General features: G+C 35.4%; 1 protein-coding gene across 1 annotated transcript in view; it reads right to left on the bottom strand.

Moving 5' to 3' along the window:
• Positions 1 to 671: 671 nt before the first annotated feature.
• LOC128213327 (uncharacterized) overlaps positions 672 to 21999 on the bottom strand; it is a 30527-nt gene continuing 9199 nt past the window's right edge. Inside the window, exons 4-10 of the mRNA XM_052918933.1 lie at positions 15159 to 15234; positions 10669 to 10876; positions 5731 to 5959; positions 5249 to 5305; positions 4699 to 4814; positions 1549 to 1649; positions 672 to 860 (exon numbers count right to left, since the gene is read on the bottom strand). Coding sequence (XP_052774893.1) covers positions 763 to 860; positions 1549 to 1649; positions 4699 to 4814; positions 5249 to 5305; positions 5731 to 5959; positions 10669 to 10876; positions 15159 to 15234 — 885 coding nt within the window. The 3' untranslated portion in view covers positions 672 to 762. The remainder of the gene's footprint in view (positions 861 to 1548; positions 1650 to 4698; positions 4815 to 5248; positions 5306 to 5730; positions 5960 to 10668; positions 10877 to 15158; positions 15235 to 21999) is intronic.

The following is a 21999-nucleotide window of genomic DNA, read 5'->3' on the forward strand; positions in this document are numbered from 1 at the left end:
TGATGTAATGCAAGCATATAGGTCTTCACTTCTAGAGAGCCTTCTCCCTCTGTGTATATTTCATACTATGACGTAATGCAAGCATATAGGTCTACACTTCTAGAGAGCCTTCTCCCTCTGTGCATATTTCATACTATGACGTAATGCAAGCATCATATAGGTCTACATTTCTAGAGAGCCTTCTCCCTCTGAGTATATTTCATACTAAGATGTAATGCAAGCATATAGGTCTACACTTCTAGAGAGCCTTCTCCCTGTGTGTATATTTCATACTATGACGTAATGCAAGCATCATATAGGTCTACACTTCTAGAGAGCCTTCTCCCTCTGTGTGTATATTTCATACTATGACATAATGCAAGCATCATATAGGTCTACACTTCTAGAGAGCCTTCTCCCTCTGTGTATATTTCATTGTTACAGTACTTGAATTATTAAAAACTATAAAATCAATGTTCTTAACTTAATTTCGGTATTATTTTTTTTATTCTTAAAAGCTACCCTCTTGAAAACACCAAACACAAACAACTTTGCATGGCATAACTGGCCTAAAAGAATCTTGTAATGATATTCTATGGGTCATTTCCCCAAAAAATATATGGAACTCTTGTCATTGTACCGGTATATGGCCTTTTGTTGCCTTCTTATCTTTGACCAGACAAGAGTTCAAATATTTACAACTGATTTTATTATTATACACTCATTCATACATGTATCAAACAAGCTATACACATGTCCAGCCCTGTACAATCTTGCACCACATTAGTGATCCATATCTTCCTTCTCATCATCCGAGTCTATGTTTTCCTCAGCATCTTCTATAGTGTCTGGTTCTAGATCAGAGTCCATCACATCATCACCTGTAATGTCAGAGCGTATCTGGCAATCCAAAGGTTATCCCATGCATTCTAATATCAAAGACTATGTAACTTTTTGTGACATGAAAAAGAAAGATTTACATATCTGAAGTAGATCAAATTGGAATAACATTCAGAAAGCAAAGAAACAAAGTCCCAATACTGAACAATTTTGTGAGTTGAGAACCCAAACCTTTATGCCATCCAGTATTAAGTTGTGTACCTGTTTGGACAAATAAACTACTTTATCTTGTAAATAATTGAACATTATATCTGCCTTTATATATTTTAGTTAAAATACCATTATATAAGTTATCAGAAGTGATCATAGACATGTGATTGATAAATGAAACAAGAGCGAACACAAACTATTGTCTGTTGTTTTTTAGTCGAAAATTTGGGTATTACTCAACACTTGTGAAAGCTAAAGTTATGTTCCAAGTGCACGTTCTAACAGGTGCAGTAAGTTTTAAATTAATATCTTGAAGATAGCCAAATGTTTAAGTTTTTGCTCAACACCGACGACAATGCCTTACCTTTTTTCTTCAGAAAACAGACAAGCTAAACTTTCATGTACTGTATAATTTATTATGGAGTGAAATCAGTGGCTCAAATGATGAACTAAAAAAGACTACTACAAAAAACAATTTACCGTAAACATTACAAAATTACTATTATAGTTGCCCCTTACCTGTGCCAAGTTCTTCCAGGAGCTCTGTGATATGTTTAAAAAGCTCTTCATCTTCACAACGTGTCTTCTTGTACACCTTCTGGGCCTTCAGCAGGTATGACCTGGTCAGTGTAATATAATAACCATAGTTTGTACAAAATTAAATAATAGTTACTGCACCCACAACTTGATCTGTTGAAAGAATACAAAAGTATTCAGCTCAAGTGTATTACTGCAACCACAAGGGTTGTAGGTGACATAACTGTTATGTACCATACTGTCAAGGACAAACATTCAATAATTAGCATGCGTATAAGTGAATAGCGCTGTAATATATATGCATGTCAATTATATGGGAGCTTATGTCGACAAAAACAAAACAACACTTGCCAATGTTGAGTGCAATAAAAACAAGAGCCGTCGTACAACAACGCGCTCGACTACGCCGCTTTGACTTAGAATACAATAACGATGTAATAATACCAAGTTTGGTCTCTTTATGTCAAACCTATCTAAAATTTTCGATACATAAGGTGACTTTGATGCTGCCCTCCCACCAGCCCGCCCAAATAATGACGCAAGTCATTCAAATAACTTGATTTCCCATTATGAAAATGTGGTTAAGAATATATTATTATGCCTTTCAAAGGAAATTAAAAAAAAATAAAAAAATTCAAGGGCCATTATTTGTATTTAGGCTTAAAACGGAGTTATGTTTCTTGTAAGATGGTCGTTAATAATTTTGAATTTTATTAAGTGCATTTAATGAACGGTATAGAAGTTTTTTTATTAAAATCCCAACTTGCCCTTAACTTTTACTTGCCCAAAACCTAAGTCAATCAGGGGCCATAACTTGTATTAAGGGTTTGTAGTTATGTAACCTCATTGGGTGATGGTCCTGAACAATTGTGTGAAGTATCAAGTCAATTGAATGAAGGGTATAGAAGTTGTTAAACAATATCCCAACCTGCCCTAAAACTTTAACCTAAGTTCCATAGTCAATCAGGGGCCATAATTTGTATAAAAGATAATATGGAGTTATCTAACCTCATTATGTGATGGCTCTGAACATCTATGTGAAGTATTAAGTCAATTGAATGAAGGGTATTGGAGTTTTAAGTGAAAATCCCAACTTGCCCTAAAACTTTAACCTGCCCTAAAACTTTAACCTAAGTCAATCAGGGGCCATAACTTGTATTTAGGATAGTATGGAGTTATGTAACCTCATTGTGGGATGGTCCTGAACTACTGTGTGAAGTATTAAGTCAATTGAACAAAGGATATAGAAGCTATTAATAAATATTCCAACTTGCCCTAAAACTTAAACCCAAGTTCCATAGTCAATCAGGGGCCATAATCTGTGTAAAGAATAATATGGAGTTATCTAACCTCATCATGTGATGGCGCTGAACAACTGTGTGAAGTATTAAGTCAATTGAATGTAGGGTATTGGACTTATAAGTGAAAATCCCAACTTGCCCTAAAACTTTAACCGGACCCCGACGCTGGGGCGAGTAGTATAGCCCACCTATTCTTCGAATGGTCGAGCTAAAAATTAAAACAAGAACGCCGCAATGCAACGAAACCAGGTTTTTAATGATTGACAGAAGAACTTCAGCCTGTGTCTGTTTTTCTATTCTTAGTAACAGTGACCTTGACCCAAGGGACCCTAAACGCAATCCCATGAAAGGTCTCCATAAACTCTTCCTATTGACCAAGTTTAGTCAAGATATGTCATCCCTAACTAAAGTTATTCAGTTTCAACTGTTTTTCTATTTTTAGTAACAGTTACCTTGACCTTGACCCTAGGGACCCCAAACGCAATCCCATGAAAGTTCTCCTTAAACTCATCCTATAAACCAAGTTTAGTCAAGATATGTCATCCCTTACTAAAGTTATTCAATTTCAACCATTTTTCTATTTTTAGTAACAGAGACCTTGACCCTAGGGACCCCAAACGCAATCCCATGAAAAGTACCCATAAACTCTTTCTATAGACCAAGTTTGGTGAAGATATGTCAACCATTACTTAAGTTATTTCGCCCGCCCGCCCGCCCGCCCGAACAACGATGTTCGTCATTCTAATAACCAGGTTTCACTATGTGAAAACCTGGTTAACAAGTCGTATCCATAATGTTATGTGAAATTTTAAGTTTGTGTTGTTTTTATAAGTAATATTTTATTATGAAGACTGGCCTTCTCCACATGTAGTAATGAAAAGGTTAATCTTCATGTATATGACTTTGTGTGAAATAGTTATATGTTTTAAATACACGGCACTAACCTAGTATTCTATTTATCCTGTTACTTTATCAATTAAAACACGATCAAACACCTTAAAGTTTTTTAAGAAGGGGAAAACTGTTTTTTTCCCTGTTGACATCGGCACACCAGGTAACCATGTTTGAATGTGCCCAAAAAACTGTTCAATTTTATTTAATACATTTATAGTCAAAGTAATTGCATGTTAATATGTATGTTAATATGTCAATATCATTACAAAACATAAAAGCTTTTAAATGTGCATAAACTTGGATCAGTCACCAAACATTATCTACTGGTAATCATGTTACAATTATTCCGCAAGTCGCAGACTATGGTACACAGTTCAAGATCACGACTGTTTACAAACAATCGTCACATGATTGATGGATTGAATTCATATTGATGTTTAAGAATAAAGTGTTGGATGTTCATAATTTCACCAGCAAAGAGATAATTAATAATCAATGAATGCTGCACATTTTCAGCATTTGCAGGTGGGGTAAGTGCACATGTAGATTTTTTGGCTATTTTTTTTTTTTGGCCAGAGTCATTATCATGCAGAGTAATGGAACTTTCTGGGTGAGTGATTGTTGAGGTCGGTTGTTGGCGGCTCAGATTTTGAAGCATTTTTGTGCTTTTCCTCTGATATTGTAGATTAGAAAAGAATCCGTTTTCGAGGTCACAAGACCACCTGACTTAAGATAAACATCATGTGTAACTATCCACATAAACTAAAATATACACGGTACCTTGTTATTGGACTGATTTGTATGCCAGTGACAGGATAAATGTAAACCTTCACAACCGTTAACAGTTTTCAAGCAGATATTTCTGCAAGGTACAAAGTATCTAACAAATAAAAATGTTGAATGAAAACTTAAACAACACTGAAACACTGTATCTGACCTTGCAGTGTCCTTGCCCTCTTCACCAAGGAGATGGTTTGCCCAGCCAATCAGATACCACACATCAACTATCTCGTCATTCTCCTCCAATAGCGTTTCCAATACCTCGATGGACAACTAGAAATTCATAGTTCTTATGGATCAACGGGCCAGGCAAAATCTACTCTTTTTTTACAGGTCCTGCTATGTTTAATTAAGATTTTGAGCAAGCTGGCAATAATTTAATCAGCGTAGGGCTTATGGGCTTGTGATAATTTTACAACTGAGTTAAATGCTGTGAATGCATACAATTATTTCAACTTAATAACCACACCCACAAGTTGATTAAGCTGAAAACTATACTAAAGGAAAAAGGACCTGCACATGTTCTGAAATTCTTCTAAAAGACGTTGGATGATTACATGTTGTTTGCCTCATGATTTAATTTATGAATGTTACTTTGATACAAAAGGGATATGACATCTTAACATATGCCATTTTACAAAAGTCCATCATCAAGTTAAAAGCTGTTTTTCTGGAGTTATTTAAGAAAGTGCATTTACTTAACCAACCTCATGCTCACCAACTTCTATAAGAATCTTTCCTGCCGCTAATCTCGATTCAAAGCTCTGAAAATAAGACATAACATTAACATGAAACTGATTCAAATCATTAACCACGTGTACCATGTCTTTTCAATAAGGAAGGGAATTAAAACATTTTATCAAAACCATATTAAAGATACAATACAAAAATGATTATGGTGAGCTCATATAATGCTAGTAAAGGTATAAAGCATTTGCCTTTAAGTTTTTACTATTATTTCTGTACAGCAAGTCTGATATACATGCAGACTGACTGCAAAATTATTTCTCAGCCACCACCATTGATTGAAATTAGAACTCGAGTCCCAAGGTTTGGTCTTAGTAAAGCTGTTATTAGGCAATTCTTCATATGTTGAAAGGCTTGTTTGTTTTTGACAAACAAATATTTGATATCCAGGCAAGTACTTGGAACATTTGAATTTTGAAGACTGCATAAAAGAAAAACTCACTTGCGAACATTCAATAGGATCACTTGTCGAGGCCTCAGGCTGTTCACTAGCTTTATAGTCTGGTAACCATAGCGACACGCTCTTCTTTATGCTTTCCCTGGCTTCCTCATTTTTCTCCTTGGAAAGAAGAAAGCTAGCCATAAGCTGCAGAGCATCTGGATTAGTCTCATCCTCTGTGATGGCTTTCTCTATGTTGGAACGACACTTCTCCTCAGCGCCATCATCAAAACTGTGAGTAGGAAATGTATATTTTATAATAGTTTTTGCATCTTCTCTATATGATGGGCTCAGGTAAAAATTTCACACCTTGATTTGTTCGCTTGGCTTCATTTACTTCATTGACTAAGCTACTTAAAACCAAGCTACAAACCACACAAAATAAACTTATGAGGTTTGTTTTGGATCTTGATGCAAGGTCTCACATTGGCCCAATTACTCAACTGGTTACCTGTCAACAAACGTGTAGACTAGACTATTTTGGGTCATGTCTTTAGAATAAACTAGCCTTTCATGAGTTATCGTCCGGAAACCGTTTTTCTATTTTTAGTAACAGTGACCTTGACCTTGGCCCCACCAGCCCCAATATGGAACTTGACCTGTATCTTCTGATGTTACACCTGTGTAACAAAAATTGTTCAAATCTGTCAAGCCTTTCATGAGTTATCGTCGTAACCGTTTTTCTATTTTTAGTAACAATGACCTTGACCTTGGCCCCACCAGCCCCAATATTGAACTTGACCTGTATCTTCTGATGTTACACCTGTGTACCAAAATTTTTTCAAATCTGTCTAGCCTTTCATGAGTTATCGTCCGGAAACCGTTTTTCTATTTTTAGTAACAGTGACCTTGACCTTGGCCCCACCAGCCCCAATATCGAACTTGACCTGTATCGTCTGATGTTACACCTGTGTACCAAAAATTGTTCAAATCTGTCTGGCCTTTCATGAGTTATCGTCCGGAAACCGTTTTTCTATTTTTAGTAACAGTGACCTTGACCTTGGCCCCACCAGCCCCAATATCGAACTTGACCTGTATCTTCTGATGTTACACCTGTGTACCAAAAATTGTTTAAATCTGTCAAGCCTTTCATGAGTTATCGTCCGGAAACCATTTTTCTATTTTTAGTAACAGTGACCTTGACCTTGGCCCCACCAGCCCCAATATGGAGCTTGACCTGTATCTTCTGATGTTACACCTGTGTACCAAAAATTGTTTAAATCTGTCAAGCCTTTCATGAGTTATCGTCCGGAAACCGTTTTTCTATTTTTAGTAACAGTGACCTTGACCTTGGCCCCACCAGCCCCAATATCGAACTTGACCTGTATCTTCTGATGTTACACCTGTGTAACAAAAATTCACAAATCTGTCTAGCCCTTCATGAGTTATCGTCCGGAAACCATGAAAACCGACAGACTGACCGACAGACAGGCAGACCGACCGACAGACAGACCAACAAGCTCACTCCTATATACCCCCTCAAACTTCGTTGCCATCTTGTAGCGCACAGACTAAGAAATTACCTGTTTTTAAATTGCTAGTAAAGAATCTTTTTTTTAGATAATTTGGCATAACAAGTTAAGCTATTAAAAGGCTTTTTTTCATTTATTTATTCAAAGATTTTCAGGAACTATTTTAACTTAACCTCGCATTTTAAAAGTACTACTTACTGTCATATTCATACTATAACGTGATAATTATATATTACTTTCTCAACTTATAACTTTATGTTACTAAATTATGTAAAGTGACTGTGATACAACTACGTTATTTTAATGCATAAAGACAAACTTTTAATATATTCTTGCAATTTCGATTACAGCTATATTATTACTTAAATGCAATGCCTCCCTATGCCATGCCACCAAAACAAAGGACCACAATTCAAATAAGAGTTTTCTCTTTTTTTGTGTCATCCTTGGTTTGGTGTGCCATTCATGGCTATTGATAAAATCATGTATGTATAATATGTTATTTACCATACATGTTGTTTATTTTAAATGTCCATGTATGGCATTCCTTACTGAAATAAATATATCTAAATCTACCTATCTATTTAGCACAAGGCGCTAATTGATTAGATTTGCTTGATTGATATCATAACTATTATCAAATTTAAATGGTTTAACAGTTTGCACAAACATGCCATCACTTTAATTTCTGTCTTTAATTGGCATGAGTACAAACTTCAAAATTATGTCATTACATGAATAAATCTCAAATATATTGCAATGAATCTTTATCCAAATTGAAGAATTCATACAAATGTTAAATGCTGAGCAATCTAGAGAAGGACCTAGCTATGCTGTAATTATGTTTGTGATTTTATACCTAAAGAATAACTCCATCAACTATCGACAAACAAACACAAAGTTGAAAGCCCCATATCTTTTTATTCATCTAAACGAATGAAAATAAAACAGCGATCATTATTCTGACAGCAAATAGCATGCAAACGAAACCTTAATATTGTCTTATTATCAGCTATTTACATCCTGATAATTACGTTTATCTTTTCAAAGAAGGTATCGAAGTAGGTATAGTTTAATTTCTTGCTTCTGTATATACTCTTTGCGATAAAAAGTGGAAATAAAGTCCTCGCTTGTCGGTTCAGCGGAGCTCCGGATTCTATCTTTTATGAGTAGTTGTATAGAAATTTGGGCACCAGATATATTTTGACACTCGCACCATGTTCTATCCAAGATTTGATATCTTGTTTTTTCAGCCGGAAAAGAAGATCAAATCAACACGTATATCATTCCCAGGCATTCTAATGACATAAACAACAAAATATTACTAATTACTTGTTACTCTTAAGATACGGGATTAGATCGTCTTGTATGAATAAATATGGAGCAAAATCCAAATTCCTTAATTCACATATGAGAGTTATAAAGTCTTGAGAATTATTTGCTTATACAATTTAAAGTAAATAATAACTTAATGCTTCTTTGCTGTTGCCTGAAAACAAATGATTATTTTTTGTTTGGTTTCGATTGTTGCAACAAGACCGTTATTTTTGGAGCATAGATGCTAATTAACAAAAGTCCTGAAAAGAAACAAATTGTTGATTAGTTTTAACTACTTTCCATTTAGTCATTAATTGGCTTTATTACGTGAATCTAGAAGCACGCGCATGCGCATGTGCACGGGCAAATATAAAGGCATGCACGAGACTAGTACAATTTCTACATTGCAATACTCCCTGGGCTGTAATCTGTAAACTTAAATACTTCATCCCTACATACAATAACACACTTTTATTGATTACTTTCATTTTGCATAATTTTAATTCATCTTCCCTTCCCTTCCTATATCCTTAAAGGCATCATGATTATATAATTACAGTAACAATGTATATGAATATAGAGCTCATGCCATATTTGCGACACAAATGAGCAGTGAGTTAAACTAATACCTTAAATACACTTCTAAGTATCAGACTAAGACTAAAGAATTGTTTCTGCATGTGTAAAATGCAACCTGATATACCTAGCACCCCCACTCCGGAACAAGGAGTGCCTTCGAGTATATGATAAATATATGTTTTGCCAACGTTATTTTTTACCTTAGTGTCACGACCCTTCTTTTACGTTTGAGACTGCTACGATAAACACAGATTTTTATTTTTCGGCCTACTCTAGGCCCAACCCTTTATTCGGGCGAGCATACCAGAGTATACCGTTACTAAATACACACACACTCCTCTAGCATTAACTACTTACAGACTCCAAAACAATATAACATGTAACGTGCCAGTAGAATCCGGTGACCACAAACGCTAGATTCCGTTGCCGTGTTAAATTGAAAAAAAGTTCTTAAAACACGATTAAACGATGAATTTAGTTTAGCTGAAGCATGATTCTAAGATAAAACTGCTATGCGTTTATATATGTTAGAATAAGTGATATTTCAAAAATAAAAACAAACAAGAGGCCCAAAAGGGCCTATGCTCTACTGGCATGGCTTTTGTGGTCATATCAATCCAGAGCATGTATGTATGGGTAAAAGGCAACAGACATATAGTTTATGTTTTGTGTTTGGGTTACCTGAAAACGTAGCACGTTCAACATCTGAGCCCAGAAAGTATTGTAAGCATATTAGTTGCATGAACTATTTTAATATGTGCCAAGTACAAGTCATCTGACAAAAAAAAAAATGCTTTCAAAACTGTACTCATAGTAAAAATTTCTGTAGTTTTAAAAGTTAAAAAAAGTTGGTCAAAAGGTCAAAGTTAAGGGCATCCTAGGACAACATTGATCAATTTGAACAAACATTCACAATTAATTGTGCTGAGATGGATGCACGAACACACAAAAAGATTTTCAAAACTTTCCAGATTTATGTTTACCAAACCTGTGAACCCTGGGTGTGGCCAGTAATGACACCAGGTGCATAACTTAAACATTCACAACCAATTTTGTTAAGATGAATGCACAAACTACAGAACTTAAAGCTAAAAAATGGCCTTTGGGCTTTCAACAAGAACAAGGCAGAGTAATTCACAAAATCAACTGCAGAAGCAAAAAGCAAATTGTCTCTCAAAATCCTAGACTTGCAAATTGTCTCCCTTAACTCTAGACTTGCATTTACATGTACATGTAAACTTGGCTTAAAATAGAATTTGCTCATGCAGCCATGGCTAAAAAGAGAAAGCATTTCTTTAAAACTTTCATGGCCCATAATCTAGGCATTCATGGGCGGATCTGGCTGGCTTTCGAAAGGAACCGAGCTCTAATGGATATCTAGATACTGTACAAGTTACATCGAGATACAATCAAAAGTGAAGACTGTATCGTGATCAAAACCAATTGTATACACAATAACATTTTTTTATACTATCAAGGGCCATAATCTAGGCATGCATGGGCGGATCTGGCGGACCATCCCCAGATGCTGTGGCGAAACCCCCATAATTCACATAATGAGATCAATCCTTACCAGCAGTCTGTCATGTATATTTCAGCAATGGAGAGGTAGGCCTCAGAGATCATCCTGTCAGTGGCACCTCCCTTTTTGTCTCTGTCCCCACCCCCACAGGCACTGACCCCATCCCCACACGCAGTGGCCACCTCTGCTTTCTCACGCAGTTCCTTCTCTTTCAACATGAGCTCTATGCCCTTCTGGAAACACTCCACAGATTGGGCACCTGGAATAGTTGAAACACCATGTTGCAAGTTGTAATATCTGCATAGTAGTATTGTTATAGGAAACTGTTATGAAGGTGTTCTATGATGTGTAACAAAATAAACCAATGTATAAATGGCTCCTACTGTTTTACACAAAAAATGTTGGCATTTACCAAAGTTATGGGCCATGCTAAACATGGGTATATTGTCATTTACCAGAGTAAATGGGCCTTTAAACATTCATTCTGTTGTTTTCCAGAGTTATGGTCCATGCTAAACTTATGCTCATTAACATCTGCCAGAGTAAAGGGTCATTAAACCTGTGCATTTTATTGTTTCACAAAGTTTAATATGTCAACATTGTCATTTCCATAGTTATTGACCATGCTAATCATGTGTAATGTGTGTATGTTGTCATAAAACATGTGCATATTATTATTTCCTAGAGTTATGGGCCATTATAAACATGTGTAAATTATCATTTTCATAGTTATGGACAATACAACTCCTGAGTATTTAGCTATAAAATATGTACATATTGTTGTTTGCTAGAGTTATTGCCCTTGCTAAACATGTACATATTGTTGTTTGCTAGAGTTATGGGCCTTGCTAAACATGTACATATTGTTGTTTGGTAGAGTTATTGCCCTTGCTAAACATGTACATATTGTTGTTTGCTAGAGTTATGGGCCTTGCTAAACATGTACATATTGTTGTTTGGTAGAGTTATTGCCCTTGCTAAACATGTACATATTGTTGTTTGCTAGAGTTATGGGCCTTGCTAAACATGTACATATTGTTGTTTGGTAGAGTTATTGCCCTTGCTAAACATGTACATATTGTTGTTTGCTAGAGTTATTGCCCTTGCTAAACATGTACATATTGTTGTTTGGTAGAGTTATTGCCCTTGCTAAACATGTACATATTGTTGTTTGCTAGAGTTATGGGCCTTGCTAAAAGTGTTCATATTGTTGTTTGCTAGAGTTATGGGCCTTGCTAAACATGTACATATTGTTGTTTGCTAGAGTTATTGCCCTTGCTAAACATGTACATATTGTTGTTTGCTAGAGTTATGGGCCTTGCTAAACATGTACATATTGTTGTTTGGTAGAGTTATTGCCCTTGCTAAACATGTACATATTGTTGTTTGCTAGAGTTATGGGCCTTGCTAAACATGTACATATTGTTGTTTGCTAGAGTTATTGCCCTTGCTAAACATGTACATATTGTTGTTTGCTAGAGTTATGGGCCTTGCTAAACATGTACATATTGTTGTTTGGTAGAGTTATTGCCCTTGCTAAACATGTACATAATGTTGTTTGGTAGAGTTATTGCCCTTGTCAAACATGTACAAATTGTTGTTTGGTATAGTTATTGCCCTTGCTAAACATGTACATATTATTGTTTGCTAGAGTTATGGGCCTTGCTAAACATGTTCATATTGTTGTTTGGTAGAGTTATTGGCCTTGCTAAACATGTACATATTGTTGTTTGCTAGAGTTATTGGTCATGCAAAACATGTACATATTGTTGTTTGGTAGAGTTATGGGCCTTGCTAAACATGTACATATTGTTGTTTGGTAGAGTTATGGGCCATGCAAAACATGTACATATTGTTGTTTGGTAGAGTTATTGGCCTTGCTAAACATGTACAAATTGATGTTTGCTAGAGTTATTGGCCATGCAAAACATGTACATATTTTGTTTGCTAGAGTTATTGGTCATGCTCAACATGTAAATATTGTGCTTTGCTAAAGTTATTGGCCCTGCTAAACATGTACATATTGTTGTTTGCTAGAGTTATGGGCCTTGCTAAACATGTACATATTGTTGTTTGGTAGAGTTATTGGCCTTGCTAAACATGTACATATTGTTGTTTGCTAGAGTTATTGGTCATGCTAAACATGTACATATTGTTGTTTGGTAGAGTTATGGGCCTTGCTAAACATGTACATATTGTTGTTTGGTAGAGTTATGGGCCTTGCTAAACATGTACATATTGTTGTTTGCTAGAGTTATGGAGCTTGCTAAACATGTACATATTGTTGTTTGGTAGAGTTATTGCCCTTGCTAAACATGTACATATTGTTGTTTGGTAGAGTTATTGGTCATGCTCAATATGTACATATCGTTGTTTGGTAGAGTTATTGGTCATGCAAAACATGTACATATTGTTGTTTGCTAGAGTTATGGGCCTTGCTAAACATGTACATATTGTTGTTTGGTAGAGTTATTGGCCATGCAAAACATGTACATATTGTTGTTAGCTAGAGTTATTGGCCATGCAAAACATGTACATATCGTTGTTTGGTAGAGTTATTGGTCATGCAAAACATGTACATATTGTTGTTTTCTTAAGTTATTGGTCATGCTCAACATGTACATATTGTTGTTTGCTAGAGTTATTGGCCATGCAAAACATGTACATATTGTTGTTTGCTAGAGTTATTGGCCTTGCTAAACATGTACATATTGTTGTTTGCTAGAGTTATTGGCCATGCAAAACATGTACATATTGTTGTTTGCTAGAGTTATTGGCCATGCAAAACATGTACATATTGTTGTTTGGTAGAGTTATGGGCCTTGCTAAACATGTACATATTGTTGTTTGCTAGAGTTATTGGCCTTGCTAAACATGTACATATTGTTGTTTGCTAGAGTTATTGGCCATGCTAAACATGTACATATTGTTGTTTGCAAGAGTTATTGGCCATGCTAAACATGTACATATTGTTGTTTGCTAGAGTTATTGGCCATGCTAAACATGTACATATTGTTGTTTGCTAGAGTTATTGGCCATGCAAAACATGTACATATTGTTGTTTGCAAGAGTTATTGGCCATGCTAAACATGTACATATTATTGTTTGCTAGAGTTATTGGCCATGCTAAACATGTACATATTGTTGTTTGCTAGAGTTATTGGCCATGCAAAACATGTACATATTGTTGTTTGGTAGAGTTATTGGTCTTACAAAACATGTACATATTGTTGTTTGGTAGAGTTATTGCCCTTGCTAAACATGTACATATTATTGTTTGCTAGAGAAATCGGGCCTTGCTAAACATGTACATATTATTGTTTGTTAGAGGTATTGGCCATGCTAAACATGTACATATTGTTGTTTGCTAGAGTTATTGGCCATGCAAAACATGTACATATTGTTGTTTGTTAGAGAAATCGGGCCTTGCTAAACATGTACATATTATTGTTTGTTAGAGTTATTGGCCATGCTAAACATGTACATATTGTTGTTTGCTAGAGTTATTGGCCATGCAAAACATGTACATATTGTTGTTTGCTAGAGAAATCGGGCCTTGCTAAACATGTACATATTATTGTTTGTTAGAGTTATTGGCCATGCTAAACATGTACATATTGTTGTTTGCTAGAGTTATTGGCCATGCAAAACATGTACATATTGTTGTTTGGTAGAGTTATTGCCCTTGCTAAACATGTACATATTGTTGTTTGCTAGAGTTATTGCCCTTGCTAAACATGTACATATTGTTGTTTGGTAGAGTTATTGCCCTTGCTAAACATGTACATATTGTTGTTTGGTAGAGTTATTGGTCTTACAAAACATGTACATATTGTTGTTTGGTAGAGTTATTGGTCTTACAAAACATGTACATATTGTTGTTTGGTAGAGTTATTGCCCTTGCTAAACATGTACATATTGTTGTTTGGTAGAGTTATTGCCCTTGCTAAACATGTACATATTGTTGTTTGGTAGAGTTATTGCCCTTGCTAAACATGTACATATTGGTGTTTGGTAAAGTTACGGGCCTTGCTAAACATGTACATATTGTTGTTTTGTAGAGTTATTGGTCATGCAAAACATGTACATATTGTTGTTTGCTAGTTATTGGTCATGCAAATCATGTACATATCATTGTTTGCTTGTGTTATTGGTCATGCAAAACATGTACATATCAGTGTTTGCTTGTGTTATTGGTCATGCAAAACATGTACATATCATTGTTTGCTTGTGTTATTGGTCATGCTCAACATGTACATATCGTTGTTTGCTTGAGTTATGGCCATTGGGCCATGCTAAAAATGTACATACTGTTTTTTATCGGAGTTATTTGCCATGCTTAACATAAACACATTGTTGTTTGCCAAAGTGATGGGCCATGCTTTACATGTACACATTGTTGTTTGCTAGTTAAGAGCCATGCTAAACCTGAACAAATTGTTGTTAACAAGAGTTGTTGAAAGACGAGCTAAATACTGTTTCTGGATTCTCAAATACTTAAAACAATCTACTGCCTCCTATAGTAATAACACTTAATATACCTTCAAAGAGCTGCCCCAGGTTCATGTACTTTGAATATCCCTCATTTGGACTTACAGCAACTGCTCTACCAAAACACTGGAAGAACAATATGTTTGAAACTATTGAAACTAGAGTTGTAACAGAGACAGCGTGCTCGACTATTCTGCCGTTTTAAGTTTAAGGATTGCAAAGCTTTGGTAAAACATGCATGGATCTCTATAAAATTAGATGGCATGCAAAACCTTAACCAGAATTTCTAAGTCAACTAATAAAGGGGACACTTTTGCATTAAATGCAGGATAGAGTTATCGTGCTTCATTGTATGAAGTTTCAATGCAATACATAAAGTAGTTGCTGAGTTATTGACTTATATGTACTTACATGCAAAACCTTACCCAGATGTTTTAAGTGGAATGATATAAGGGCAACATCTATATTGTATGCAAGATAGAGTTATCTAACCTGATTAATTAATTAATTAATTAGTTGGGATGGTTGGGAGCCCTTGTGTAAACATTCAATGCAATACATGCTTTATTTGCAGAGATATTGACTTAAATGTGGTTACATGCAAAACCTTAACCAGAATTACGAAGTTAAATGATAGAGGTCCATTATTTGCATAATATGCAAAATAGAGTTATCTAACTTGGTTATTCAAAAAGGTTGGATGGTTGAGTACTGTTGTATTAAGTCTCAATGCAATACATGATGTTATTACTGAGATGTTGACTTAAATGTGGTTACATGCAAACCTTAACTAGAATATATATCTAAGTTGAATAATAAAAGGCCATAGTGAGCATTATATGCCAAATAGAGTTATCTACTTTATTATTAAAGCATGTGGGATGGTTGAGTACCATTGTGTAAGTCTCAATGCAATACATCAAGTAGTTACTGATGAATTAACCTTTGTGTGCTTATATGCAAAACCTTATACTGAATTTCTAAGTGAACTAGTAAAAGCCCATAATTTGCATTATATCCAAAGTAGTGTTATCTTACTTAATACTACATTAACAAGAGATGTTTGTCAAACATTATGCCCCCTCTGAGTGCCAAGTTGTCAGGACTATATGGACAATTGAATGAAATATGCATGGAAGGAAATGACAGCTGATTTGTCACTTACATTGGATGCTGTTAAGGCAGTTTTAAGATTATGACCATTCAAGTGTGAGGATAGAGTGTGTTATAACCATGAACTTTGACTCTATGGCCTCAAAATCCATAGGAGTCATCAGCTGGTCACCAAAAACCTAAATGTCAAGTTTGAGGGCCATGGGTGCAGGCATTGTCAAGTTATCACACAGACAAGCTTTTTTCGTTCAAGGTCACTGTGATCTTGACCTGATGACCCCTAAAATCATAAGGGGTCATCTACAGGTTAGATGCAACTCCAAGTCAAGTTTGAGGGCCATGGTTGCAGGCATTGTCAAGTTATCACTCGGACAACCTTTTACCATTCAATGTCACTGTGACCTTGACCTTTGACCCTATGACTCCTAAAATCAAAAAGGGTGATCTACTTGTCAGGCCCAACATCCATGTCAAGTTTGATGACCATAGGTTCAGGCATTGTTGAGATATCACTGGGAGAAGATTTGTTAACTTTTTTGCATTAAAGGTTTCTGTGACCTTGACCATGGCCCGATCACCCCCACAGTCTATAGAGGTCATCTACTGGTCAGGCCCAACCTTCATGTCAAATTTGATGACCATAGGTCCAGGAATTGTCAAGTTTGCTTTCAAGGTCACTGTAACCTTGGCCTTTGGCCCAATGACCCCCCGAAACAATAGGGGTCATCTACTGGTCAGGCCCAACCTCCAAGTCAAGTATGAGGGCCATGGGTGCAGGCATTGTCAAGTTTTCACTCGGACAAACTTTTACCATTCAAGGTCACTGTGACCTTGACTTTTGGTTGATGACCCCCACAAACAATAGGGGTCATCTACTGGTCAGGCCCAACTTCCATATCAAGTTTGATGACCATAGATCTAGGCATTGTTGAGTTATCACTCGGACAAGCTTTAAAATTATTTTACCATTAAAAATCACTGTGACCTTGACCTTTGACCAGATGAGCCCTAAAATCAATAGGGGTCATTTAATGGTCAGGCCCAACCTTCATGTCAAGTTTGATGACCATACGTCAAGGAATTGTTGAGTTATCACTCGGACAAACTTTGGTCTACCGACTGACCGACCGAACGACCGACATGTGCAAAGCAATATACCCCTCTTCTTCGAAGGGGGGCATAATTAAGTAGGGTGCATAGTTGGGAATACATACCTGAAGTTTCAATGCAAAACATGATGCATTTGCTGAGATAATGACTAAAGGGGTGCTTATATGCAAAGCCTTAACCAAGGTGAGACACCGACGCCAACACCAACACGCTAGGATGAGTATTGTAGCTCTCCTTATTTTTCGGAAATGCGAGCAACTAAGTTTATAATAAGGAATCATATCACTACAATGATGCATTATATAATCACATGGTTATCATGATGGCTACAAAGTGAACAAAGTCATTTACTAATATTATTATTAAATAGACTCGGTCATTCACATCGTTAACCTGAACCTTACAACCTGATCTCCACTACACTATACAACATGATATCCACTACACTATACAACATATATCCACTACATTATACAACATGATATCCACTTCACTATACAACATGATATCATATCCATTACAATATACAAAACCGTTATAAACTTTAAGCAGTTTATACATATTTAAATTTACTACACCTATATGTATGACATGATACTTGCTACACTATACCACGTCATATCCACCACACTATACAACATGATATCCACTACACTATACAACATGGTATCAACTAAACTATACAACATGATATCCACTACACTATACAAAATGATATCAACTAAACTATACAACATGATATCCACCACACTATACAACATGATATCAACTAAATTATACAACATGATATCCACTACTATATACAAAATGATATCAACTAAACTATACAACACGATATCCACCACACTATATACAACATGATATCCACCACACTATACAACATGATATCCACTACACTTTAAAACATGGTATCAACTAAACTATACAATACGATATCCACCACACTATACAACATGATATCAACTAAACTATACAACATGATATCCACCACACTATACAACATGATATACACTACACTATACAACATGATATCCACCACACTATACAACATGATTTCCACCACACTATACAACATGATATCCACCACAATACACAACATGATATCCACCACACTACACAACATGATATCCACCACACTATACAACATGATATCCACTTCACTACATGACATGATATCCACCACACTATACAACATGGTATGAACTAAACTATACAACATGATATCCACCACACTATACAACATGATATCCACTACACTATACAACATGGTATCAACTAAACTATACAACATGATATCCACCACACTATACAACATGATATACACTAAACTATACAACATGATATCCACCACACTATACAACATGATATCCACTACACAACACAACATGGTATCAACTAAACTATACAACATGATATCCACCACACTATACAACATGATATACACTACACCATACAACATGATATCACCACACTATACAACATGATATCCGCTACACTATACAACATGGTATCAACTAAACTATACAACATGATATCCACCACACTATACAACATGATATCCACTACACCATACAACATGATATCACCACACTATACAACATGATATCCGCTACACTACACAACATGGTATCAACTAAACTATACAACATGATATCCACCACACTAAACAACATGATATCCACCACACTATACAACATGATATCCACCACACTATACAACATGATATCAACTAAACTATACAACATGATATCAACTAAACTATACAACATGATATCCACCACACTAAACAACATGATATCCGCTACACTATACAACATGGTATCAACTAAATAATACAACATGATATCCGCTACACTATACAAAATGACATCAACTAAACTATACAACATGATATCCACCACACTAAACAACATGATATCCTCTACACTATACAACATTGTATCAACTAAACTATACAACATGATATCCACCACACTATACAACATGATATCAACTACACTATACAACTATCTACTACACTATACATACAACATGATATCAACTACACTATACAACATGATAGCCACTACACTATACAACATGATATCCACAAAACTAGAGATATCCACAAAACTAAACAACATGTTATCCACACTATACAACATATCCACTATACTTAACGTCATATCCACTACACTATACAATAAATTAACTACACAATACTGCATAATATCAACTTCACTATACAACATATTCACTTTATTCTTTAACATGACATCCACCGCACTATATAGCACATCCACTACTCTATATAATATTATATCAATTATATAATAGAGAATAATATCAGCTACACTTTACAATAGAATATCCAAAACATTATACAACATAATATCCACTACATTATACAACATAATATCCACTGCACAATACAATAGGATATCCAATACATTATACAACATAATATTCCCTACATTATACAACATTATATCTGCTGCACTATACAATAGGATATCCAATACATTATAAATACAACATAATATCTGCTGCACAATACAATAGGATATCCAATACATTATACAACATAATATCCACTGCACCATACAATATAGAATATCCAATAAATTATTCAACATAATATATGCTGCACCATACAATAGAATATCAAATACATTATACAACTTTATATCCACTGCACTATACAAGGGGTGTCCCAGAAGTTCGCGGAATAACGTCATTATTCGCAAACGCAAATAGGTATTATCATGACATTTATTGAGAATGTATTTTAAACTAATTGGTGTTTAGCGCTGGTATTTTTTAATTTTCTTTTTCTTCTTAATCTTGACATACTTGGTATCCATAGCAACTGACCTACCCTTACCCAGAGCAAGCATAGATATTGGTAAAACTTCATAATTTTATATCACTTAAAGGTAAGTTAATATTCCGCCAAATGAAGTGACATTAACAGCATGGCTGGACGTCATTTTCTGAAAACTTCAACGCCATTGCTGTTTCCATTTAAATTCTGCTGTAACTTGAGTAACATCACTGTTTCAAAAGCAACGTCGGCATGACGTCAACAGATGACGTCGAGTTACGGAGTGCTGTAAAAATGTCCGTAGGCCTTCAGATGTCGCCAGCAGAAACCCTAATATTGATTAGAAGGTCGACAACGCTTCAACCGTTCAGCAAAACGTCCCTATAAAAGTGGCATGAGCGATTCTGCAATGGTAGTTTGTCTATAAAAAACGACACCAGGGCCGGCCGGCCAGTGCAAGTGAATTCGAACAATGATCGGGTTATAGACCATATCTTCAGTCGACATCTGACCTTATGCAAACGACACAAAGGATTGTTTTGACCCTTGACAAAGAGTGTAACATCGAGACAGTGCAGAAATTGATCAGCAGAAACCGGAAATGTGTGAACGCACAAGGAGATTACATCGAAAAAGTTAACAAAGAACTCGTATTGTGACGTCAGCTGATGTTCACGATATCGTTTGTGCTCTGGGTGTTGCGTGATGGGTGGTTTCCGAATATCTGATAGTGGATTTATGTATATTGTAAGCTTTTGATATTTATACAATAATGTTTCGAAATATTAAATATTTTCATGCTGATTTTTTTGTTCAAAATAAGCAGTATTGCAAAAGTTATTATACAATTCCGCGAACTTCTGGGACACCCCTCGTACAATAGGATATCCAATACATTATACAACATAATATCCACAGCACTATACAATAGGATATCCAATACATTATACAAAATAATATCCCCTACAAAATACAATAGGATATCCAATACATTATATAAAATAATATCCCCTACAAAATACAATAAGATATCCAATACATTATACAAAATAATATCTGCTGCACTATTCAATTGGATATCTAATACATTACACAACATAATATCCACTACACTATACAATATGATATCCAATACATTATACAACATAATGTCCACTGCACTATACAATACAATATCCAATACATTACACAACATAATATCCACTACACAAGTATACAATGTAATATCCACTACATTCGGGCTGTAACTCATCGGTGCATCGTATCCCATTGTAAAAAATCGTGTGTATCGCGTATCGTTAGATTCGTTATCTGGACTTATGATTTGTATGCTTAAAACACTTTCCAAATGTTTGCACGATCCGGTCAATATGTTAACTTTCATTTTTAACTGTCAGAACAGCGAAAGCCACTTAAGCCGCATTTTTGCAAACAGCAGGTTGAGCTAGCACAAAACGTTACAACTAGTTATCTTACTTATCTACATTGTGTTTATTTTTCAAACTAAAATGAAAAATGAAAATAAAATTATTTTAAAATTTGCAATTAAATTTTCTTTTTTAAATTTGATTTACAAAAGATTTAAAAAAATTGGGAATCTGCGAGCTAGCTGTATGCGAAAATGCGGCTGAAGTGGCTTTAGCTGTTTTGACAGTTTTTAGTCGTCTGCAAAGTCAAGAATGGCGGAAGGAAATACTACCGGTAGTAAAGAGAAACCCTCTAGAAATGCGCCGGCAAAATATAAGTCCAAAGCTTGGGAGAACTTTGGTTTTGCAAAGTCAGACAATAAAATAGTTATTTGTAAATTGTGTCTGGCCAAATTAAATATAATGGAAACACTACAAACACGACCACGCATCTTTGCC

The sequence above is a fragment of the Mya arenaria genome, chromosome 13 (genome assembly GCF_026914265.1).
Source record: "Mya arenaria isolate MELC-2E11 chromosome 13, ASM2691426v1".
In the NCBI taxonomy this organism is placed as follows: Eukaryota; Metazoa; Mollusca; class Bivalvia; order Myida; family Myidae; genus Mya; species Mya arenaria.